Source organism: Sinocyclocheilus rhinocerous, unplaced genomic scaffold (genome assembly GCF_001515625.1).
Source record: "Sinocyclocheilus rhinocerous isolate Xijiao unplaced genomic scaffold, SAMN03320098_v1.1 scaffold1004, whole genome shotgun sequence".
Classification (NCBI taxonomy): domain Eukaryota; kingdom Metazoa; phylum Chordata; class Actinopteri; order Cypriniformes; family Cyprinidae; genus Sinocyclocheilus; species Sinocyclocheilus rhinocerous.
The window spans coordinates 1731746-1759001 of record NW_015627248.1 but is presented as its reverse complement, the minus strand read 5'-3'; the positions used below and the strand labels follow the sequence as shown (position 1 = coordinate 1759001).

Sequence of the window (27256 nt, the reverse complement as noted above, 5' to 3'; positions counted from 1 at the left end):
ACCAAATACACAAAATAATGATCTTTCCTTTAAGACTTTATAACTCATTTAAGACTACGTTTACAAAGTAACTCGCCAAAACCGCGCATTTTGACATGATTGTGTGTGTTTTCGTGCGTTGAAGCGCTACTGGTGAGCTGTCTGAAGCGGCTCGGTGTATGTATACAGCCGAACGGGCAGCCTTTCAAACTATACTTCACTGCACCGTTTAGGCGGCGTAACCCCAGGTATGTGTCGCCGCATTCTCAGGTTATGAAGAATAAAGAAGGGAAAAGTTAATCTTCCGAAATGAAGCAGCAAAATCTTCTCAGGTAAAAGTTATTAGAACCGTGTCTAGGGACAAGCTGGCCATCACACTGCTCTGACCCTATCAGTCCATTTGTATCCTATTATTTGATTCGCTCGTCGCTTATGACAGAACAGCTAATCACGATGATCTTGTCTTCAGAAAAGATTATTTTATTCGCTTATGCCAGAAACCGCGAATCTCTAAAAACTGGCTGTTGTTTTCACTTCATTGCATTGTTATAATTCGTAAAAGTTGTAGCCGCCAACTGGCGACTGATACTGTTACATATACTCGCCAACGCTGATTTTTACTCGCATTTGGCGCTTGGCGAGTGTTAATTTTAGGCCCTGTATATATATGTATTCTTCACCTCTACAATTAATGTTTGCTATTCAGATACTAACTAAAATCTAATATAAATACAAAATTTATAAACAAATCAAATAAAAACATAGATATATTAAACATATAAATACATTATATATCACATATGCTACAATGTACTATAATACTATTTTACATATATGCACAATTTTTAAATATAATGTATATACCATGACAATGTGATTATTAATAATTATGTGATTATTACTCATTATTTGAATATAAATTTTTAACTGTTATTTATTTATTTATTTACTATATTATTATATTTTATTTATAATATTTTTAAATAGTTTCAAAAGTTTGTGGTTGGTAATTTTTTTCACTATTTTTAAAAAGTTTCTTATGCTCACCAAGGCTGCGTTTACCTGATTAAATATACAATAAAAACAGTAAAATTGTGAAATATTATTACAATTTAAAATAACTCTTTTCTATTTGAATATATTTTAAAATGTAACTTATTCCTGTGATGGCAAAGCTGAATTTTCACATGATCACATCCAAAATACTAGTCATCTTTGCATCCTCCAACAGCTGGATTACTAGAAGCCTGTAGTTTCCTGTAAAGTGGTGTGCGTCATGCAGGAGGACACACATCTGTCCATCTGCTCAGACAGGACGGCTGTAGCTTCCACTCAGCCCAAGATCAAACACAAACCCAGGCTGTAACCCCACAAAACCTCAGCGCACTGTAACGGGAGCGCTCCCATGAAAGCCTGCTCTTCCACCAGTGAAAGCAGAGATGGGGCCTTCTGCCGCGTGGCTTAGCGCCTCTGCCTGGCTCGGCTGATCAAAGCGGCCCTGCTCCAGGGATGAGCCCCCCTCTTCACTCCGTCTGGCAGATGAGGAGTCAGGGGTGAAGAGGTGATGACTATTGGAGCGCACAGCCGCACTCAAACCCGGTTCATTTTCAAAAGTCTATCCCTCTCATCTCCACTCATCCATCTGTGAGGGGAACCTTATCTCTACGCCTGATCTCACGTTTGACAGGATGAGACGGGCTGCACGATACGCCTGCTGCAACATCTCCCAAAGCAAAGAAAGAGTGAGAGTTTCTAGCCTGTCAAGGAAAAGTTCAGTGTTTTTATTTTTATTGAATTTTTAACAAAATGTATACAACATAGTGTTTATGACGAAGGCTAAAAGCTGCCGTGAGTAACTTCAAAAGCAATTGCAAAAATAATGAATGAGTTCGAACAGGTTTCCCAAACACTGCCTCATCTGCTATTGGTCAGATAAACAGATAGTTCCCGCCCCAAACTCATGCCATTGATGGAGCCAGAAGTTGTCAAGGCGTAACCCCAGGTATGTGTCGCCGCATTCTCAGGTTATGAAGAATAAAGAAGGGAAAAGTTAATCTTCCGAAATGAAGCAGCAAAATCTTCTCAGGTAAAAGTTATTAGAACCGTGTCTAGGGACAAGCTGGCCATCACACTGCTCTGACCCTATCAGTCCATTTGTATCCTATTATTTGATTCGCTCGTCGCTTATGACAGAACAGCTAATCACGATGATCTTGTCTTCAGAAAAGATTATTTTATTCGCTTATGCCAGAAACCGCGAATCTCTAAAAACTGGCTGTTGTTTTCACTTCATTGCATTGTTATAATTCGTAAAAGTTGTAGCCGCCAACTGGCGACTGATACTGTTACATATACTCGCCAACGCTGATTTTTACTCGCATTTGGCGCTTGGCGAGTGTTAATTTTAGGCCCTGTATATATATGTATTCTTCACCTCTACAATTAATGTTTGCTATTCAGATACTAACTAAAATCTAATATAAATACAAAATTTATAAACAAATCAAATAAAAACATAGATATATTAAACATATAAATACATTATATATCACATATGCTACAATGTACTATAATACTATTTTACATATATGCACAATTTTTAAATATAATGTATATACCATGACAATGTGATTATTAATAATTATGTGATTATTACTCATTATTTGAATATAAATTTTTAACTGTTATTTATTTATTTATTTACTATATTATTATATTTTATTTATAATATTTTTAAATAGTTTCAAAAGTTTGTGGTTGGTAATTTTTTTCACTATTTTTAAAAAGTTTCTTATGCTCACCAAGGCTGCGTTTACCTGATTAAATATACAATAAAAACAGTAAAATTGTGAAATATTATTACAATTTAAAATAACTCTTTTCTATTTGAATATATTTTAAAATGTAACTTATTCCTGTGATGGCAAAGCTGAATTTTCACATGATCACATCCAAAATACTAGTCATCTTTGCATCCTCCAACAGCTGGATTACTAGAAGCCTGTAGTTTCCTGTAAAGTGGTGTGCGTCATGCAGGAGGACACACATCTGTCCATCTGCTCAGACAGGACGGCTGTAGCTTCCACTCAGCCCAAGATCAAACACAAACCCAGGCTGTAACCCCACAAAACCTCAGCGCACTGTAACGGGAGCGCTCCCATGAAAGCCTGCTCTTCCACCAGTGAAAGCAGAGATGGGGCCTTCTGCCGCGTGGCTTAGCGCCTCTGCCTGGCTCGGCTGATCAAAGCGGCCCTGCTCCAGGGATGAGCCCCCCTCTTCACTCCGTCTGGCAGATGAGGAGTCAGGGGTGAAGAGGTGATGACTATTGGAGCGCACAGCCGCACTCAAACCCGGTTCATTTTCAAAAGTCTATCCCTCTCATCTCCACTCATCCATCTGTGAGGGGAACCTTATCTCTACGCCTGATCTCACGTTTGACAGGATGAGACGGGCTGCACGATACGCCTGCTGCAACATCTCCCAAAGCAAAGAAAGAGTGAGAGTTTCTAGCCTGTCAAGGAAAAGTTCAGTGTTTTTATTTTTATTGAATTTTTAACAAAATGTATACAACATAGTGTTTATGACGAAGGCTAAAAGCTGCCGTGAGTAACTTCAAAAGCAATTGCAAAAATAATGAATGAGTTCGAACAGGTTTCCCAAACACTGCCTCATCTGCTATTGGTCAGATAAACAGATAGTTCCCGCCCCAAACTCATGCCATTGATGGAGCCAGAAGTTGTCAAACATGTCAAGCCACTCAAACAAAGCCACAGTGTTTACACACTACAGAAAGTCATGAACAGCGTACATACTGCAAATTAAAGATATACTGTGGTTCGGCTAAAAAGACAAATTCTGTCATCGTTTATTCATTATTCACTGAAAATCTGCAACAGGGTTTGGTAAATGATGTGAAAGATGGGCAAAAATTGGAAAATTACATTAAATTACAAAAAGAATATAAAATTAAATATTAATATTAAAAAATAATATATAAAATGCTACATAATATTACAAAATTATATGCACAGCCATTCAAAGGTTTGGGGTCTATAAGAAATATTTAAGCAATTAATTTTATTTATTTTTTATTCAGCAAAGAAGCATAAGACATTAAAAAGACATTTAAAGTTACAAAATATTTAAATTTCAAATAAATGCTGTTCTTTTGAAATTTCTGTTCATCAAATCCTTAAAACATGTATAATGTATCAACACTTCCACACAACTATTAAGAGACACAAAAAAATGTAATATTCAATTAATGAATAAATAAATTAAATATTCAATTAATGACTATCAATCAATTAACTTTAGATGTGGTACAAAAATAACTTATGAAACTACTGTATTTTGCAGAAACTATTGTTATAGAGATCACAAGAGTCCGCAATATGACACATTTATTGCTAGTGATAAACACCATTTACCGTATCTGTCCATGCATTTCTGGGAGGACAGAAATGAGTTGGCCAGTTGGCGTCAATGGAAGAGGACTGTTGTAACTGGGGCATGACAAGGAACTTCAAACATGCAGGGTCCTCCTGAACAGACACAATAAAATGACATGCGTGGTCTGAGTGAGTGGCGTGGAATGCCTGCTGGTGCAGAGCTCTTCTGCAGCTGTTCAGAGACACAGACATGTCAGTACAGCTGGACGGACTGACATCAGATTCTCAAGCCTTCCTCAGATTACACTGAACAACTGGACGAGGGTTTTATTCTTAACTAGACACAAACAATTACCCTGACAGGCATTTAGAACACTGATAAACATAATACAGAAGAAGAAACTCCTAGTGTGCAATGAAATAAAGACAAATCTTGATTCGTTTTCCACATCTTGAAATCTTGAAGGTCAGAAGCTTTTTTCCAAGAGTTACTCAGTAGTGCGGCTGAAAGATATTGCCATACGAGTCATTGATTTGTCCGGAACTCATTCTGGCCAATTTGGCAACACTGCTACAGAAAACACACAGTCTGCTCTTTTCTCTGAAGTTCAGAATCAAGCATCCATTTATCCATCCATCCATCCACCCTTTTTTTTTTAACTTTCAAACAAGACTTTGTCAAGTAAAAATTCAAAGTTTGTTTTGACAATACTTGCTTTCAAACTTCAAAACTTTTAAAACAAAAAAACCCCCCACAAAACAACTGGACGAGGGTTTTATTCTTAACTAGACACAAACAATTACCCTGACAGGCATTTAGAACACTGATAAACATAATACAGAAGAAGAAACTCCTAGTGTGCAATGAAATAAAGACAAATCTTGATTCGTTTTCCACATCTTGAAATCTTGAAGGTCAGAAGCTTTTTTCCAAGAGTTACTCAGTAGTGCGGCTGAAAGATATTGCCATACGAGTCATTGATTTGTCCGGAACTCATTCTGGCCAATTTGGCAACACTGCTACAGAAAACACACAGTCTGCTCTTTTCTCTGAAGTTCAGAATCAAGCATCCATCTATCCATCCATCCATCCACCCAGGTTAAGATTTGTAAAACTTTTTTTTTTAACTTTCAAACAAGACTTTGTCAAGTCAAAATTCAAAGTTTGTTTTGACAATACTTGCTTTCAAACTTCAAAACTTTTAAAACAAAAAACCCCCCCACAAAATTCAAAGTTTGTTTTGACAATACTTGCTTTCAAACTTCAAAACTTAAAAAAAATAAAAAATAAAAATAAAACTTTCACACCAAATTCAAAGTTTGTTTTGACAAAAGTTGCTTTTTTCAGTTAGAAATAATACTGTTATATAAACGCCTTTGAATTTCAAATCTATCCTTCCATTCAAGACTTTTAAAACATTTTGACAAAACTTGCCTTTTAAACGTCAAGACTTTTAAAACTTTTTTTAAACTTTGAAACAAGACTTTGTCAAGTCAGATTTCAGTTTGTTTTGACAATACTTGCTTTCAAACTTCTAAACTTTTAAAACTTAAAAAAAAAAAACTTTCACAAAAAATTCAAAGTTTGTTTTGACAAAAGTTACTTTTTTTAGTTAGATAATAGTTGAATAATACTGTTATATAAATGCCTTTGAATTTCAAATATATCCTTCCATTCAAGACTTAGATGAAAAAATTACAGCTATGAAAATTCAAATTTCAGTATTTTTTATTCATGTTTAATAATTATTATTATATATTAATTTATTAATTTATATTTTTTTATTAATGTGCAGAGACAACTAACTAGCCTAAATCATCTGCAGGTTGATTTTCATAAGTATGTAAACACTGTAGCTCTGTTATGCTTTCAATGCATTAAAAATATGTTTAAAATGCATTATAAATTCAAACTTCAAGTAAGTGTTACTATACTCCCTCTTTACAAACATATGGATGCTCTGTGACTAGTGTAATTTTACTGTGAACCATTCCAACATCTAATACGCCATTGCAAAATCCCTGTAACTGAGCGGTACTGAAGCCATAAAAGTGCTCAGCTTTGTCCGCTGAACCCTGTGACGGTTGTGTTAAACCGCTGTGACTCTGCAGGGTGGTGAGCCGTAACTGTAGCGTGAAAAGGCTCTGCAGCATCTGCAGGTCAGGGGATGGGAAAACTTGATGGAGCATGACGATAAACAAGAACTTGGCTAGGCGAGTCTCTGTCAATCAACTGCAGATAAGAACTCAGTGTGGAACTACAGACAAACAGACCGACTACAGTCATCACTTACCCATCTTACACAGACACTTGACACTGTCATACCACACCCTGCTGTCAAAACAAACCGTTTAGACCAGAACAAGACAACACAGTCTGATTGCAAATACAACTTTGCCATGGTTTTACCATGGTAACTGAAGTCTCTGCCAAAATACTACAGTTACAACTATTATTTTTCCAACTATGAAAATATAAAATTAAATACTGTATCTTCTTTTTTTTGATGAAAGTGATGGCTAACTACAGACTATTACAAGTTCTGAAGAAAATGTAGTGGGGTGCTTGCCTGTGCAAAAGTTGGTGCCATGATGCACAGGTTTTAAGAGAAAAAGGAATGTAAAAATGTGCTTAATTGAAAGTAACCATACATTATATTTAACAGGACAAAAGTTGAACTGTAAAAGGTATGGTTTTTGGAAGTATGAATTACAATATAATTTATCTACAATATTCAAAAATGTATATTGTATTCAACGAGACAATACATGTACTCTTAGAGTAAAACTTTCTTTTCTGAAAGAAATTAATACTTTTATTCAGCAAGGATGCATGAAATTGATCAAAAGTGACAGGAAAGTTGCAATAAAAAAAATAAGCAGAACAGCTGTTTTCAAGATTGATTATAGTAAGAAATGTTTCTTAAGTACCAAATCAGCATATTAGAATGATTTCTGACGGATCATGTGATCATTTTCTCTTGGCAGCTTTGTCTCGTCCTGCATGACTTCTCTATTAAACTACAAAGTGTACACAAATTAAGTTCAGTGTTAAAATGAGAATCTTCATCTTTGAGAGCAATTTTTAAACAGAGGAGTTGACTTTCACTGTTCAGGTCAAATTTGTCACATAAAAAACTGTGTGGGAAAGAGCATATCAAGAACCAGTAAACATCACTCTGAGATGCTCTTCTTCTTGTCAGTATTTTTGTGGGAAATGTGAAGTCGACTAGTCACGTGACTACAAATACAGCACAAATAAAAACACGCAGTAAGTCCAGATAAGCCTGCAGCCCTCTAATTGTTTTGTTTAGAGCAAGATGGTTTCTCCCGCCATTTTCTGTGTTGTTGTAAGTAAAAGGCCAGTACTCAATTCTTCTCACAGACATAGAGATCAACACGGGAGCGTTACGGTTCACAGAGATGACATATCTGGACCAGACGGGTCTTATTTGCAGCAGAAGGCCGCGTTCAAAAGCTTCCCTGTCTTTACTGTCTTGTTCTATTCATTCATCTCTGCATTGAGGGGTTCTGGGTGACTGCAAAACTGAGACTGGCTGTCTTCACCTCAGCTCTTCAGGCTTGTTTATGTAGCATGTTATTCCAGAGCTCTTGGACCATGAGTTTACTCATAGTACTGCAGGGGGATGGGTTGGTGCGTGTCTGCGTGAGGACAAAGAGAGAATCCAACTTTCTCGCTGGTTTGTTATTCTTTCATTGGGTTTGATTGTTATTCCTTTACTTCCTGCTTTAATAGAATAACATTGCAAAAGCCTAGCATCAATTTCAGGCCTGTTTGTGGCTGGGGTTTTTTAAAGCGGCAAAGCTGTCGACAGCTCTTTACAGCTGCCACGGATGAACACACAGCATTTATGGCAAATGTTTATATATAATTTAAACTTATCAGTCAATTAAGTTCTCATCTCATGTGGCGCCTTTTTCTTTTTTTAAACTTTCGAGGCCAAACAACACCACTTATAATAGACCTGTGATGACGCAAAACTGTACACACACACACAAATACGCTATAAATTGTGGGCTATCAGCCAACGGGTGAGTTGTTTAAACAAACACACTCAAGTTGTCCTTCTTTTGACCACAAACCTGAGAGCAGACATCGGGTTAATACTCTCCTCTCATCTCTGTTTAAAGCAGCCTCCCCGTGAGGAGCTGTGTGATGAGAAGTGAAAAGCGGAGACAGCGTCTCAGTGTGTGTACTGTTTGTTTGCGTTAGACTGCTGTTTGAAGAGGAAACACGAGATCACGCCACACGGCGAGCTTAAACTGAAACAAAAACATTAATAATGCAACGAATTATAGAGTAACACCAGCTTCAGAGGACATCATAGAGATATCAAGCTGATTTTAAGTGAAACCAAAGATGCACTTTTTCTATAGCATATATAAAGGCATAACATTATTATTTGTAGTTCAATTAAACTAATATAAATGACCATACCAATAACGTAATACACATTAAAGTAGTCATATATCCTACTTTTATAAGTCAAGGTTTGCTACACTGAAAAGTCGTTTCTGTCTGACCCTTCAAATTGAATATAAACATTGCCAGAATTAAAATAATTCCATATATGCAAACAAATAATATACACTACCATTCAAATGTTTATTAGATGAAAAATGCAGTTAAAACAGTAATATTGTGAAACAATTTAAAATAATGATATTTTAAAATATTTTTACATTTATAATTTTTTTAATTTAAATTTTAATTTAAATATAATATTTATATTCTAATTTATTTCTGCAATGGCAAAGCTTCAGTCTTCAGTGTCACATGACCCTTCAGAAATCATTCTAATTAGGGGTGGGCGATATGACCAAAATCTTATTTCACGGTATGAGAAATTTAATTTCTCACAATAACGATATGTGCCTCGATATAGCTATTTTTATTTTATTTTTGTTATTAAAATTAAGAAAAAGAAGCAAATTACAAGCACAACAGAACAAATAAATATGAAATAAACTTTTAATTTATTCAGCTACAGTTGGTTAACATGCAATAAGAAGTATTACAGAAATGGAATAAAGTGTATAAATAAAACACTGCATAGTCTTCACTGTATCAATCAAACACGATTAACATTAATAATGACAGACAGCAGCAGGTAAATAAGGCTGCTGTCCCTTTAAGACCGATTGCATGGATCCAATATACTAAAACACATACGGTTTTCACACAACTGTTTTACATTTATTTAACATATAGCTGACTGTGTTTACTTGAATACTCCACACGACGGGCATTATGACATAACTGTGTGCGTATTTAACCGTTCAAGCACAATAAAACACGAAAGAGATCTGTTTTCGCGATCGCATGCTGTCGAGAGAGGGGCTTTCAGTGCGCGCGCTTCGGCTGTGTGTCAGTCAGCGCGAGCACCGCATTGAGTTCTTTTTCACTGTTTATCGCACTTAATAACTCTACCAAGTGCGTCCCACTCTTTATTTTCTCATTCATTGCATGTTTCCTTATCACTCAAAGGTGTATAACATTTAAGTAGTACTATGTTACGCAGATATATTTGCATACTGTGGAATACACAATATAGCAAAATCTCTAACGATAGACACTTTATTTCGCGGTAACGTTATATACCATCATACCACCCAACCCTAATTCTAATGTTCATTTGGATTTGAAAGTTCAAAAGAACAGCATTTCATGAACATATATGTATATTTTTGCAATGACCTAAATGTTTTAATGATTAGTTTAATTCATCCTTGAGGATCTATAAGAACACTTATTACACAGTATTCTGTGATTGTTAATTGTGTTTTGGGGTCAAATATTTTCTGAATATACCGTATATTATATTATACTTGACTTTAGTCCTTGGCAACCTATCATCTACTTTGTGCTTGTGAAATTTCAACTTTAAAGTAAAAACTAAAGCATGCTTTAAGTGCAAAAGTGACTATATAAGTGCAGAAAATATCCACATTCTCACACCAATGAGAATAAGCCGAGAAAAGAAACACCAGCCCATGGTGACTTCATCGAAGCGTGATTATTCCTGCATGCTTTGCATAACAACAAGCTCAAATCAGCATCAAAATTCTGTACCACATTCATGCAAGTCACATAGTAGTTAAAACACAGTACACTATTCTCATTTGGAGTATGCATACTTTGCCTAACCACACGTAGCTGTAGGTATGTTATCGTTATAGTGAAGAACTGGACATGACGGATGAAGAAAGAGAGCTCACACAGAGCTGGGGTTAATACGGCTCTCCTGGAAAGCCCGGCTTCTTGAATGATGTTTTGATCCCAGTAAAAACAGAACGGCCGAACAGCTTGGAAACAGTTTATCTGCATGGCCCTCGAGAGGCAGGCTGTGTGTGTGTGTGTGTGTGTGTGTGTGTGTGTGTGATGTGTGCCCTCAACCCCTTCCTGTGCTCCACAGAGGGGCCAATATTTCACACACAAGAGCCCAGTGTTCAACGGATGTCCACTTTCACCTCAGGATAGAGATTCTTTTATGGGTTGTGCAACTTTCCATTTCTGTGCACCATCTCTTTGAATACACATCACAAAAATGGACAAAAACAATGTATTTTCACATTTGTTTTTGTGTTAAATAAAATGCAATAAAAATATAAGTATTTTTAAATGCCACAAGTGTACTTACACATTATAACTAAGTATGATAGTCAAAGTATAAAATTATAAAAGATGGATTTTCATTTTAAGATTTACTAATTACATGTTAATTAGCATTGTTTTTTTAAAGATTAACTTTAAGCGAGCATTAGATTTGCAAATATAATCTAAATCTAAGAATAGTCAAAAATAAAACATAATAAAAATAAAAAAACTATATATATATATATATATATATATCTATATTAGGCTTGCCGCGATAGACGGTGCTAACGGTTATACCGGTGTTAAGCCGCAACACCGGTTACGTCACTAAATGTAAAAATGTATTTTTTTCAGATAATTTTTATTATATATAAATCAATCATTGATGTATTATTTTATTTTATGATTAAAAATATTAGCATAGAGTAAAATACACGGGGCGAACCAATGAAATGGCAGCAGAGTCTAATTATATAAACACCAATTACGAAGACTCCATCTGCCATATCCTCAAGGAGTTTCACCAACCACCATTATATAAGCATCTTTAAATCTCTTTACCCCGTCAATGTAACGGCTACAAGCTGAACTGGGACGCTTGAACAGAGCAGCCATTCTCTAATAGGCAAATAGAGAGATAGTCATCAGAGAGAGCAGCTGTATAACCAGGGGATGCTGCCCAGGTCATGTCTGAACCGATCTGGCTGTACAGTACCACACTACGCCTTTTATTAGACAACACAATTGGCCCATCTGTAGATCGGGCAGAGGTACAGATCGCAGTCACAGAAGCTCTATTTGTTCAAGGCCCTTCATCTTGGCTAAAGCTGTGACTAAAAGGCTTTAATGTCATGTACTTACAGTATAGAATTGCAGTGTGAAATTCAGCGAAGACTTTCAGTGCGGTCACCTCCTTTATAAACTCCTAAGCGGTTGCTTGTGTGAGCACTGATGAGAAAGTGATAGAAAAGACCTAACAAAGAGGCTTTTGTCAATGTATATGGGCTGTTTATTGTAATTAGCTTCATGACCAGAACAAAATATCAGTGTAATTGAGCAAAACAGCAAGTGATTTCTACAACAGCACCACGTCTGCTTTAAAGGGACCAAAAAAAGGAATGCTGTTGCAAATCTGACTTTCTTTCATCTGTGGGACACAAAAGAAGTTTTTGCCCTTATAATGGAAGTCAGTGGTGTCCAAAACAACATGGGACCACATTGGCCTTCCTAATATGGACAAAAAACATTTAGAAACATTTTTTGAGGGTGAGTAAATAAATGAATTTTTATTTTAAAGTGAACTATCCCTTTAAATGGATACCAAACAAGGGCTCTCAAACAGATGCATGCATGCACATGTGGACGTACATAATGTCCAGGCAATTTGCAAACTAACTGCAGGCACTCAAACACAGGTGCACCTCCGGTCTTTCTGCTGTTTCACTGGTGCGTCAAATTACACACTGAGAGAGAAAAAGGGAAAATCCTCGGAGCAAATGTAATGACACAGAACGAGCTGACGTTCAAAGACTAATCACATCCATTCACCCGTCAGCACACACTGGCTCTCATCACACACTAATCACACGCGACAGGCGGCACTGAAACAGTGCGCCTGAATAAACTATATGTCAAATACATATGGGTAAGCAAGACACAGCAGAAAATTTGAACTAATAGATGAGAGGGGAACAGAAATGAGAAATGAATAAAGGAAGGAGTGAAATGGCAGAGGGAAGAAGGAGGGATGCAGAACACAGAAGTCAAAGAAAAGGCCAATTTTCAAGGTTTACTGGAATGTCACTCAGCATTAGGGCTTATTGTACACATGCATAAGTGATTATAAAAATGAATTTTTGTTAATTAAAATTAGAACTAGAAGGAAAATTGTTTTTAAACTTGAAAAGTTATACTGAAAAGCCAGGAAGTTTGTAGGTTGCATAAGCCTTAAGCACTTATCATTCAAAATACAGAACGACAGAACAACAGACAGACAGACAGATAGAATGATAGAACGATAGATAGATAGAACGATAGATAGATAGAATGATAGATAGAACGATAGATGATAGATAGATAGACAGATAGATAGATAGATAGATAGATAGATAGATAGAATGACAGAACGAACAAACAAACAATAGATAGATAGAATGATACAGACAGACAGACAGATAGATAGATAGATGGACAGAAAGAAAGACAGATAGAATGATAGATAGATAGAACGATAGATAGAACGATAGATAGATAGATAGATAGCATGACAGAATGAACAAACAAAAAATAGATAGATAGAATAACAGATAGAATGACAGACAGACAGACAGATAGATAGATAGATAGATAGAATGACAGAACGAACAAACAAAAAATAGATAGATAGAATGACAGACAGACAGACAGACAGATAGATAGATAGATAGATAGATAGATAATTTCACAGTCTGATCTATATGTTTTGTAAGAGAGAATGTAATACAAATTCACCACAGGGAAACAAGAGAAACAATTTACGAAAGAGGGAAAATTGGCAGCTGTAGAGACAGAGGTGTTTTTTGTCAGCAAACTGGGGTAAATAGTTTAGGACGTGCACTGGAGTTCACAATGTTCTCGTATGTAAGACTTAATAAAAAGCACTGGGGAGAGAGAGCGCTTTCTCAGGATAGATTTCATTATGTCTAATCTGCAGCTCTGTCCTGCATCTGCACACATACAGCACTCTAATGTCCAACAGACACTCATCTCTCTGTCACGATCCTGTTCACTTATAATGCTAGTCAAAGTTTCTTGCATCTAGAGCCATTTAGAGTTACACTGTTATGTTAATATGTTTATGGTCGTGGCATTATAACTATGACAGTTTATTTTGCATAAATGTATGTATGCAAACACTCCACCTGTCCTTATGGGATGCAGGCATTTATCCTTGTCCTACTGGTTCAGCCCAGCCTTCAAACTAAATGATGCATATGGCATCTCAGCGGCTACTGTCATAAAGATATTTGTCTTCTGTTGTGCCCCTTCACACCTGCCTGAAGTTTTAAAAGGTGACTCCAGCATCTCTGGACCCCTGATGCCCAGACATGAGGACACACAATCAGACACAAGTGGACAGTCAGGCTCTGACAAAGACAAAAGAACAATGCAGACAGTGTTGCCCATAGGTACACTGCCACCTAGAGGCTGCAAAGCAAACTGCATAATTTTACTGAAGAGGGGTTGAGCTGTAGTCGTCCTGCACGCTTTGTGATACAAAATGAAAATGTTCAATATTGAATTTAAACGTAAAAAAAAAAGGTAAAAAATGATCACAGACCTACATTAAATTGGAGTTTTGGGTCAGTCAGCAATCACTTAGTGACCACCTAAGAACACCCTAGCCACCACTTAACCCTTAACTTTTACTCATTTAACAGGCACCTGGATTAGCAGCCCGTTTAAAGACCCCAGGAAACAGTTTGACTAGTTGCAGTTGTCTTTTTCCTTCAGTGTTTACGTATTTCCTGTTAAAACAGGAAGTTTGGGTGGGACACGTTCCTTTTTAATTTTTTCACTTCGGTTAACGTCAGAGTCATAAATGTGTATATCTTCTAAATGTTTATTCTGCGACTTTTAGGAGCAAACAAACTTTTTTCAGACCACCCTTGACTCTAAACATTAGGTACTGTGTGTGTACATGTATTTGTACCTGGTTCCTCTTTGTCTTGGTACTGCCTCACCAGGATTGGTGCAGGTCTGTGGACCGCCTGTGCCGTCTGGGAGCTCTAAACAAAAAAATGAGAGGAGATGAGACAAGAACAATAGCGGAGGAGAGGGGCGTCGGGTGGACACTGTATGCAGAGGGATTATACAGGAACATTGTTTTAATCTCCTTCATTCAGGGGGGCAAATCCCCACATATGGGCGACCTACAGACCGAGAATTCTGGGTTAATGAGGGTCTCAGGAGTTTCCACACACCACTAAAGAGACTGCTTTGTTTTTGCGATTAAGAGAAAAGTAGGGACAGAGGTTTCGCCTGAGCAGACATCACTAAATACTGCAGAGATAACCACCCCTCGCATACCACTTTATAAACTTTAAATAAGTTAATAAGTTCACCCAAAAATGGAAATTCTGTCATCATGTACTCACCCTCAAGTTGTTCCAAACCTGTATGAGTTTCTTTCTTCTGTTGAACACAAAAGAAGATATATATTTTTTAAATGTTGGTAACCAAACAGCTGCTGGTCCCCATTGACTGATGAATGATTTAATGATGACAGAAGTTTCATTTTTGGGTGAACTATCCCTTTAAGCAATCACAGAAGAGCACTATCGGGTCTCAGTCTGTCTGAAAGTTAAAAGTCCCTGTACTGTTAGATTAATATAAACATTTTGGAATGTTGCTCAGCCAATCAGATTTGAGGGGCAGAACCAGCAACTGTATAGAAACAGTCATTTCATAAATATATGAATAGAATAAAATCTAGAACATACAAACCTATTAAAATCGTTTTTTGTTTTTTTTAATTACTGGTTCTATTATTGTCAGAGTTTATTCTTAATTTTTTATATGTTTAAAATTCATCAATATACCAAATATATAAAAATATATTTCTTATACATCTGGGGTCAGTAAGATGTTTTTTTTCTTTTTGAAAAAAAAATAAAAATAATAATATTACTTTTACGCAGCAAGGCCTTTAATTGATCAAAAGTGACAGTAAACATTTACATTTTAAATTTTTACAAAAGGTTTCCATCTCAAACAAATGCTGTTATTTTGAACTTTCTATTCATCAAATGCAGAAAAAACTATATCCCAGTTTTAAAATAAATTACATTTTAAAATATATTCAAATAGAAAAGTTATTTGCATTGCAATAATATTTCACAATATTATTATTATTTTTTTTTTTTTACTGTATTTTGATTAAATAAATGCAGCCTTGATGAGCATAAAGACTTTTTGATTTAATAAATGCATTTTTTTAACCAAGCCCAAACTTTTGAAAGGTGGTGTAAAATATATGAGTTTCATCACATTTTGAATCATTAGACAATCAACAACACTTTATAACAAATGCCTGTGGTGTCAATAGTAATCTTTCAATGACAAGCAATAACTTTCTCAGCTTATGAAATTACTTTTCTGCTGATGTCACCAAGGCAACACAGATAAGGAAAAATGTTCACGATCCAATCAAATCCTAATGGTCACATTCAAGCTGTATCCTGTGACAAAAGATGTATTCAAACATAATAATGTTTGTTAACAGTAATAAATGCAATTATACGGTGTCAACATCTTCTTTGGTGTGCTTCCTGTTTATAATTTAAGCAGAAATGTAACTCTTACTTCTTAAAGCAGCACTATGTAACTTTTTCTGTGTTCAAAATTTGCAAATTGTATATAATGAGCGAGTACATCATGAATTCATCTTCCGAATCACTACGGTACACTTATAATAAGTACTTATATTTGGACTATTGTAGCCTGGTCGGGTCGTCACCGCTGCGGAGTAACACATACCTGCGTGAATCGCCATAGACATAAACTTAGAGAAGTAGCTCCGGTTGGAATGTTCTTCCGCGGGATGTGTGCAGTACTGTTTATTAACCGCTAGAGCGCCAAAAGTTACATAGTGCTGCTTTAATTCAGACTCTGTCTACAGCAGGGCAGGTAAGAGAACTTGCCTGATTTTGTGTGTCCTGTGGATGAGGGGAGGAGACAGTCACCACATGATGATAAACCTCAGCTTCCTTCTGTTTCTCCAATGACCTGAGGTTCACTGACAGCCCACAGTCTTCAACCACTGCACCTGGTTGTCATGGATACAACACAGGAATATTTCAGACAGCGTGCAAAGTACAGTATGATTTGCAAATACTCAATGTTCTCAATGCCCAAGAACAACCAACACAGTAAAAATACCATACTGGTCATAACTCTATCAATAAATTATGCATACATACAGCAACAGAATCTTGTGACGTATACTTGCAGTTTGATAGCCTGTAACATGTTTACACATTCTACAATGGTCTCGGCAGGCTGAACGTGATGCTTCGAGCAGCTTTGATTTGTCTCTTATGAGGACTGTATTGCAGTTGAGAGGGAAGCAAAATAGCATTAAATTCTCGCTCGGTCAAGGATAAACTCTTGTCTGTGCTGCTGGGGTGCGTGTTTTTTCTTTGGCAGCACTAGTCTCTAAGCAACACTGAAGCTCTTTTTACTGTGAGCAGAGCGATCTTGGCTTTGAGTAAATATTGGTTTAGGCCAACACAGGAAGAGGTTTGGATTCTACACCGGCGTTCTGTTGCCCGGGACTCATAACTTACATGTACCGTCCACACACTTTTGGACAGCAGAAGCTCTAAGTACACTAAACATTTAACAGCAAACATTTAAAACGCAGGCCGGTGTTTTCCAAAACATCTCTGCTGCTTAATAACGCTTATTGACTTGCATACATTTCTTTTCAATGTGAGGTTTTGGACAGTCCAAACTGTGACATTTCACTTTTGAAACACGATACGAAACAAATATTGACTCCAAATAAGCCCAACACAGGTTTTATTCAAAAACTAAAATTCAGCGTTTCAAGTCCGAACATGATATGAAACTAATATTTACTCCAAAATAAGCTCAACACAGATTTTACTCTTCGCTAGAATTATTTTTTCCCCCCAATTAAAACTTGACCAATTTTCGGGTAAACTCAACCTTTGAGAAATGTACAGCATTTTAAGCTAAACAGTTAGACATAGCCCAAAACAAATATTAAAATAAATTTATGAGTCTTTAGGTTGCAAAACGTAACCATAAATATAATGCAATAAATATTAGAGATTATAAACATTTTATACATTTTAAAAAACGAATACAATAATAAACATTTAGTATTAATATTAATTTATATCAGATAATACATTTTATGGATAATTTTTTATTTAATTTGCTAATATTTATAATGATGATGACGATGATAATAATAATTATTAGATAATTCCCTTCATGATGTCCAATCTTCTGCTTAACTAAATATAATAATAATAATAATTGTTATTATTATTATGACTATTATTATATAACATTCATATTACAGATAATTATTTGATGAGGTAACAAAGTTGAGAAAATTATTCAATATTCCCTAATAATAATAATTATTATTATTATTAATGCAGAACTGAATTGTAGTAATTATTGTATTTATTTATTTTGCTTTTCAATGCAATACCAAGTAAATAACTAATAAATAACCATAAAATTCCATCAGTAATAATGCAGATAGTTTATTATTGACGGAATTTAATGGTTATTTATTAGTTATTTATTTAGCATTGCATTTAAAGGCACAAATAAAATAACTATATATCAGTTCTGCATCTTAGTTTCCAGCATTAAATAAAAAACATTATTAGTCGATCTCTACTTTAAATTCATTTGTAACTTCAGCAGAAGGACGCAAATAGCGAAGGGAATAATGGAATAAGCATTAGTGGGAGAGCGCAGCGTCTTTGCGGTTGTGTTTGGACGCTGTTCACAGGCTGTGTAAGAGGATGCTCAGAGTGGGAGTGGGATTCGTTTCCGCCTGGTTCCCTGAGCCTGAATTCTGATGAAGTATCCAGACCGCCTGGCTTCCCCTGTGTCAGCCTCAGCTCGCTCTTTCACACACAGAATCTGAAGCAAAAACAGCTTAATTCCCTGTGTCCATATAACACGGGTAGTGTGAGACATGCCCCATTAGAGACGACCCACGGAGGGCCAGTAACACTGCCAAAGCCATACAGGAAGGGGACGTGGCCACCCAAATGGCGCCGCAGGAGTTGATGGGCAAAAAGAGAGATTAATGGCGACAGGAAAAACAATGTAAAAAAGTGAAATGACGTTTATATGTTTGTAATACATGCGTCACACATAGAAACCTTTAACATATCACACTGGCTTAACTGTTATTGCTTAAGGCAAGTGACGTAAAAAAGTCAATAAATTCTGAGTCAAGTTTTATTTATTTATTTACTATTGTAAAAGTGCAGTCTGTGTGTGTTGATTGTCTGAGTGATGTTTCTTACCCGTGTGGTCGGCGAGCACTTGTCCAGGTGATGAGAGTGTGGCGTGTGGTGAGATCTCTGTGGATCTGTGCTGTGTGCATCTCTGTTGATCCATGAGTGAGTGTCCGGTCAGCACAATCTCCGCTGCGGTCGTCAGAAGAGGTCTCTGACCCTCACTGACCTCTCCACTGCTCTCCTCCTCCCACCATCTCTGAGAAAGAGAGATGAATTATTGTGATCATGTGTCCTTTTTTAAACATCCTCTAGCACCACCTACTGGATAAGAGCAGAACTAACAATCTGTCAATAAGACATAAGCTAGTGTTTGCAGAAATGTTCAGAGAAAAATTCTATACAAATGTTGTAACAATAAAAAACAATTGACAATAATTACAATTATTTTATAAAATGTTGACAGCAATAGCTTTATGTTTTTTATTAATGTTTAAAAAGATTTAACAAAGTAAAATTGAAGTAAATATTCCCAGTCAATATTTTATATAATAATTTTCATATTAACATATATATATATATATATATAATTATTATTTTCAGTATAAAAAAATAAAAATAAACAACTGCCTCTCTCTCTCTCTCTCTATACACACACAATGGAGTAATTTACAAATGCTCTGCACATCAGCTTCACAAACAAATTAGTTTGACCAAATCTTTCAAAAGAACTAGTTCAAAAAAATTATTTGTTCTTGATTTGAACATCATTAGCGAATGTGAAAGTCACATGATACCTCTGGCTGCTTTGATTGGCTGACAGGGCCGCGTTCCATTCTGGCCAACAGAGACAGGACGGGATCATGATGAGCAGGAAGGCGTGGAGCTCCGATCACCTGACCTTCACTGGGCGGATCGTAATCCTGACAAAAAGACCAAAGTGTTTGTATAAAATCAGTGCACTTGATTTAATGTATATACACCTGGAAAATATTTGTGGTGTTATTTTATTAAACAATGTGTTGTTTAACAATTATAATGAATTCTATCACTGTATGAGGTTTTTTCTACACATCCACTATCCAAAATGAAATGGAAATACTGATCAGATTTAGCGGTTTTCACATTGCCAATCATCACAGATGATTGTTATATCAACAATAACTGTGTTACTGGCTGTCTCCCCAGTTCTCATTGGGATTGAATCTCTAACCTTTGGCTAAAAGCTCAAACCCTAAGCTGAAATTGTCAGTTCATGTTTAACCATGACAGTCTTATTATTTCATTCCATTTGGTTTAAGAAATGGTGAGGAAACACAAAAGTGTTTGGGTCTGTTGCTAAGACTCTTTGCGTTCAAACATTTACCATATCTTGGACTCCATGCAGGGAACTGTTCAGGCTGGTCATTAAATTAGGCAGAAGGACTCCTTCCTCTTCCAGAACTGGGGAAGGAAAAAAAGTGTATTTTCAAGAACAAAATGCATAAAAAAAGAGCCTATAAACTCAACAACAAATGTAGGCATCATAGGCACACTACAAAGTATTGAAGGCAAAATTGAACAAATATATATGATTAAAAGTTTGGAATAAAAGATTTTTAATGCTTTTGAAAGACGTCTCATATACTCAAAAAGGCTGCATTTATTTGCAGCCTTGAACAATACATAACACATCTCAGGACTGTGCATCTGTAAATAACTTATCAAAACCATATTGGTCATTTTTATTTATTACACCAAGACGAATTCCTTGTAAAGCTCTTTCTGATTCTGATTTGATCAAAAAATGCAGTAGAAATAGCAATATTGTTAAGTACTATTACAATTTAAAATAACTGTTTTCTATTTAAATATATTCTGAAATGTAAGTTATTCCTGTGATGGCAAAGCTGAATTCAGTTTTCAGTGTCACATGATCCTTCAGAAATCATTCTTTCAAAAACAAGATATAAAATACAAAAAGTATATACTGTATTACTTGTATAATAATGAAATAATACATTCAGGCTTGTGGGTTTGTGAGATGCAGCCCATTCATTTATAAACGTCCATCTTGTCCTTAGAAGGCAGCTGCTTATGCAGACAGTGTGGTTTTGGATCAGTCTGGCTGTGTGAGTGTGTGTCGGACCGATCGTGTACCTCTGACTGCCGCCATCTGGCCGTGAGTGAGCAGCAGCTCTCCCTCTGAGATGTGTCTGGCTGGCGTCTGCGTCTCCGTGACAGTCACACTGGAACTAGAGTTGCTCTCCTCTGAGGAGGAGGAGGAAGAGAAGGATTCAAGGGGGGTGGCAGGAGGAGGTTCCTGGCTCACAGGAGGAAGAGGAGGTGGGGAAGTCTTGGGTTTGGAGGGGAGAGGTGGAGATGAATGGATGACTGATTCTTCCTCATCTTCCTCTTGGGCTACTGACGTCAAACTGCGTGTGAGAGAGATGGAGGGTGTTAGTGAGTGAAACGCTTAGCAAAGGCACATATTCCTCCATGTCTACACCGACACAGAAGCAAAACATTACTAACCATACAAATAGAAAACAGTCATTTACATGTAAAAGTCTTAAAGGTGAAGTAGCAGCAACGGCTTTTATTTCCTAGATTCAGAGAGAGGACAGAAACTAGTCATGAAATACTAAATTACAACTGCTTCCTACTAATCAATATGGGTCAGTAATGTAAGGCACAAAAATATTGTTAAATATTTACAAAAATATACACAAATCTAGTTAACTGAGATGACAGGATGAATGTTCAGCTCCACCTACTACAGAAAACGGTCCTAATAAAATTTTACATATCAGACATGAACTAAATGCATCTGCTATTTTGTTCTTCAGGTGTTGCTAACTGCTAATACCTACTTTAAAAGAGAACAGTTATCTAAAAATCCCAAACAGTTTATTTAAAACACTGAATTAACACATCACACAAAAGACACAAGATATGGGTATAAAAATAATTATTTAAAAAAACTTAAAAATAAATAAATAATGTCTGTGTTGAGCCTTGCTGAACCCAAAGCAGGCGAAATATTACCTGATTTTATAAACGTTTTCATACATAGCTACAAATCTATATCTATAAAAAGTAGGAACACAGCTTTTAATCCTAATAAAATTGATGTTTTTTAAATTAAATAATTTGTTCTGTCAGACCATATAAGTGAAAGTTCAATTTATATTTTATTCTAAATGAAGCACCAACTTACGGTCTGAAGACAGGTGGTTTGAGTGGTGGTGAGTGATGTTATAATTTAAAAAAACATAAAATCAAATGAAATAGTCCATCTGTGTTTCTAGTGATCATCTCTTTCTTTTAAAAGTGGACATTTTGTCCCGTGTTTCTAGAATTAGTCATATACAGTATTTACTGTTGTTAACAGCAGGTGGCACTGTGGGCCTATATATCACATCCTCAATGGGCCTCACAAAATTCATTACTAGACCTACTATACATTTAGAGGTACAGACATTACCTATTTTCTACTGCTAGTAAAAAATAAACTGTTTCTCAAACATGATTCTACCAATGATTGAACGATAGCTTTTAATAACAGCCCTTGCTTTTCTACACAAATAAAATGAATAGTGCATGTGTTATTTACCTTGCCTGAATATTTCATGCAAGAATAACAAGAATAAAGCAGAATGAAACAATAATATTTAGACATACACTGATGCTGAAGGCTGTTCCTGCCTCTCGCTGTGTGGTTCTTCCTCCTCCAGGGGGAGCTCTGTTCCTGAATCTGGGCTCTGATTGGCTGGAGGAGGTGAGGGTGTGGCCACCCTGGTGGGAGATGGGATTGGTGTGGTAGCCGGTGTGCCCACAGGAATTCTATTTGGACCTGAAACAAAGGCAGAATGGTTGTAGCGCTGAGTGATGTGTGTAAACAACTGTGCTAACACTTTTACAAATAGATGGTGATTTGGTATGTTCATTAAAATTACTGTCAGACCTGATGAAGCAGATCCCTGATGGTTTTCTTTGGGGGACAAAACTGAAGAAAGATGCTCGGAAAGATCAGGGGTTCTGACAGGAGACAGCGGCTCCGTCGAGCCTGGCTCAGGAGTGGGTGCAGGTGTTGGTACCGTAGACACCTCCTGCAATATTAGCACAATATTACCACATTTAGAGTAGTAAAAGTATTAACATCATCGTGGATGAATGAGAGTGTGTTTAGATGCCAGCACCTCCTGAGCATCCTGTGTTTGGACAGGGGCAGCGGGCGCTATCTGCATCTCTCTCTGTCCCAGCATTACTGCAGCGGTTTCAGCCAGCACTTCATTTACACACTGTCTTATGAGTTCCGAGTCCACTGGTACCCCTGTGTCCACAAACAACTGAAGCCCACCACCACCTGTGGCCTTCACTGCCACACAAACACACAGAGAGAGGAGGATTACCTGGTGTACGTGGGACATGGTTTGGCATCTTTTGTTAACAAGGTTACAGTCATAAGTACATAGCAGCGGTCAGCTAAAGCGGGTTTTTCAATGCTGATATCTAAAGAGTAGGCTGAAGCAATTTAATGACAGCAAAAAGACAAACAGAATGGACTCTTTCCTAAGATCCACCTTAAAAACATTACTGACCAATCCTAGCAAAAGTGCTGTTATTGTTAAAAATAAATAAAAGTCGTTGAAATAAAGCTAAAAAAACAAATAAAAATTGCAAAAGCATATAACAAAATTAACTGACCAATACTAACATTGACCATACTAACGGTTGCAGTTGTTTTCACATCAGTGTTGTTATTGTTAAATAGAAATTGTTGAAATAAAATAAATTAAAGCTATATTACTTCTTGTCTTCTGACAGGGCTGATGATGGAGTATGGAGCTAACACGATTTTCTATCACGTAACTTTATGGCTTTATGCTGACTAAATAATTCTTTTTACCATAGTTTTATCGATAAAGACAATAGAAGGGTTTAAAAGAAATGCAATGTGTTTTGGGCAATGGGATAATGACACGCATCCCTGGATTCAAACCTGGATCTAAAACCGCTAGGCCACAGGTCTGACCTATCACCACTTTCAACAAGGTCATTGCTATTATTTAATATCAAATTTCACATCCATTTAAAGAGCTAAAACTCATAATGTGCATCCAAAAAATAATAACAACGCATGCACTTAATATCTGCAAACCTGGCATTCCCACAATATTCAGAAGTTTTCCCATGAAGCCCTTCTGGCAAGTTGAGTTTGCCAGCAAAGTAATTTCAAATAACCAATTTGAGACTCGCTTTACCTCTCATCCAGCCTATTCTGAATTCTTGCACCCGTAAGCATTTTGGACCGGTGGTATTAAAAAGCTAATATACAGAACTGACATTCTTGGCAGGGGCCTCGTTTCCTTTTGTCTGCGTTCAAACACATATACAGTTCCTCTACAGGAGGAAGAGTCCAGTCAGTCTGCGAATATTGCTGACAACAGTTTGCCGCGAGCCTCCTCTGCAAATTTGATACATCATTGATCTTTCTATTAAACGAAAGCGAGAATTAATGAGGCAGGACCTCCTCGCCGACTGAGCAGAAGTGACGCGACAGAGACGGAAGGATGGAGCGGAGGAGGAGTAGAGGGGCTGAGCACAAGCAATCGTGTTTTAATGAGGAAATACAATCTTGCTGCATGCTGACACGCTTGACAAATGCACTGCTCTCATTCGCAGACACTATGAATCAAAATGATGAGCTTATAGATTGGAACCTGGACCATTCTTGCTGGTTTATGTCATGCGTTATTGATTGTGTTGTTGATTTTTAACATTGACCAGACACACTGGTAAATTGGTGAAGATGTATGTTGGTTGAACCACAGACAGACAAACTTCATTGCTACTAAACTGGGAGCTTTCAAATATGTATAACGCCAAACTCACAGAGTTTAATATCAGACTAAGTCACATTGTGAGGCCTAAAGTCACAATTATAAACATTAAAAAAAGAACCCATTCTCACCTATGCCTGATGTCACACTATTCTCCGGCTCTGATTGGCTGGCTGGATCAGTCTGGACGGGCTGAGGGAACATTCCAGTGATCATTCTGGCCATGAGCTGTTGCTCCACCCTATGAGAGAGAGATGAAAACACAGTGCTATAGTGGCATTATGCTTTGATGATGATAACATGTCATTAGCAAACCAACCAATGAATACTTCAACTGATGCAACAAAAAATTTAACTAAATTTAGGTCTGAACATTCAATTAGTAAGCAAAAAGTCATTTAGTAGATCCAATGCTTTATCTAAAGTGACTTACAAAACATACATTTCAAACTGGAGATAAGTGCTCACTAAGGCTACATTTATTTGATCAAAAACAGTAATATTGTGAAAAATTACAATTTAAAAGACCTGTTTTCTATTTGAATATATTTTAAAATCTCATTTATTCCTGTGATGCAAAGCTGAATTTTCAGCATCATTACTCCAGTCTTCAGCGTCACACGATCCTTCAGAAATCATTCTAATATGCTGATTTGGTGCCTGAGAAACATTTCCTATTATTATTAATGTTGAAAACAGTTGTGTTGCCTAATATTTTTGTGTAAACCATGACATATTTGTGGTCATATCTGTGCAGCAGATGATATTTGCACAGATAGTGGATAGTCTCACCAATCTACCAGCCTGTTCTCCAGGGTTTCTCTCTGCTGGATGGTGCTCAGGATGGGCTCGGTCAGAGGGGTGGACTGGGAAGGCTGTGGAGGAAACGCCAGGCCGTGATACAGAGCAGCTGGAGGAGACGGCAGCCCATTGAGCTCTATAGGAGAGTCTGGAAGTCCACCGTTTGTTTCCTGAATTCAACACAGCATTGAGAAAAATTGAGTCTCAGCAGTTTTATGATATATATACTAAAACATATGGCTTTCTGAGAGACTTATTGACAATCCATTACAGCAAAAACATCCCTGACAGCTTACTGGATCAGACATTGGATTTTCAACACAAATGACAGCAAATAATAATTTGCCAGGTAATGGCAAACATATGTTAGTCTGTGTGCAGTTTCACAGTGGTCATCACAGTCTTAACAGAAAGGGAGGCTGGAGAGAAAGGGGGATGTTTGTCTTGTATAATTCCATCGCTGAATCCGCGAGTCAGCTTTCAACATTTCGGTCATTGGTTTGGATAATGTTCAGATTCCTTTGGCCCGGACTCAGGGAGGTCTGTGTAAGGAGCGATTAGCTCATTTCCAGTGGCCGGCCGCCAGAGGAAAAAGAGAGAGAAATGCATTCTGCCAGTCGGGCGCTGAGCCCGTTTGAAGTTTATGGCTCCATCAGAACTGACCGAGCCAAAACTGAGGCACTGGAGACTTAGAGGAATGACATTTTAGGAGCTGGCAAGGATCCCTGCCTGCAGTCCAAGAGAGAGAGAGAGTGTTCACCGGGGTCTAGACTTAAGTAGCTGTGGCTTTATTTGGTCGTTGGGAAAACTACAAGTGGGCCGAACACATACCAGTCCTCGAAAAACTGCTTAATTATATGCAACCGCTGTGCAACACGCTTGAATTTTTATTGCTCTCAGTGTTTGGAAAATGTTTGTATTTCTGGACTCATAACTTCGATCTTAATTGCCATTTGAACAATTACAGAGTCAAAATAAAAAGAGTCAGAAGGACTTTTTATAGTCAGACTACTGTCAGGAGACAGAAAACACTAGATTTTTACATAATCTGAAGAAAATAGGAGTAATGTTTGCTCATGAAGAGCTCTCTTGCTGGGGTATTCTGGCAGGTTGCAAGTCTCTTTGATATTTCTGGTCTCTACATACAGCTCGGGTCCCTCCTTCAATGCAAGTCTGTGGGATTTTTTCACCCTTTTTGTCATCCACCAGGTAAAAATCACTTAGAAAAGTAATAACTTTAACAAGACACATCTGTTGCACAAATGGTGCAAGATATTGTTCAATACTTAGTGCTACTGTATGGGTTTGTTCAAATCTCTAACTTTATGTGTGAGCACTTAGTAATCAGTTATGCTTGCCTTATACAATCACATAGAGCAGGGGTTCTCAACCAGGGGGCCGCAAGGTGACTTCAAATTATTTAAAATAAGATAAAACCAGCTTTAAAATAAGCTAAAACAGATAATCAAGATGTAAAATGACAAATTAAGAAAATCAAGACGTAAAATGACATAATATTTATTTTAATTTGTTCTGTCAGCAATTGTAATTTTAGTTCCTATGGTCTTGGAAAATCTAGAGCTAGGAAATTTTATGGGAATTTTTATAAAATCTACCTAAATATTTAATCAGGTAGAAACTCCTGAG

The 27256-nt window shown here is 36.8% G+C and overlaps 1 protein-coding gene across 1 annotated transcript in view; it reads right to left on the bottom strand.

Annotated features, from left to right (window-relative positions):
• LOC107725608 (protein TALPID3-like) overlaps positions 1-27256 on the bottom strand; it is a 128526-nt gene that overhangs the window by 17674 nt on the left and 83596 nt on the right. The window contains exons 20-30 of the mRNA XM_016534936.1: positions 25601-25779; positions 24940-25049; positions 23165-23343; positions 22930-23074; positions 22647-22818; positions 21123-21397; positions 20350-20426; positions 19781-19906; positions 19053-19242; positions 16671-16795; positions 14681-14756 (exon numbers count right to left, since the gene is read on the bottom strand). Of these exons, the coding sequence (XP_016390422.1) occupies positions 14681-14756; positions 16671-16795; positions 19053-19242; positions 19781-19906; positions 20350-20426; positions 21123-21397; positions 22647-22818; positions 22930-23074; positions 23165-23343; positions 24940-25049; positions 25601-25779 (1654 nt within the window). The remainder of the gene's footprint in view (positions 1-14680; positions 14757-16670; positions 16796-19052; positions 19243-19780; positions 19907-20349; positions 20427-21122; positions 21398-22646; positions 22819-22929; positions 23075-23164; positions 23344-24939; positions 25050-25600; positions 25780-27256) is intronic.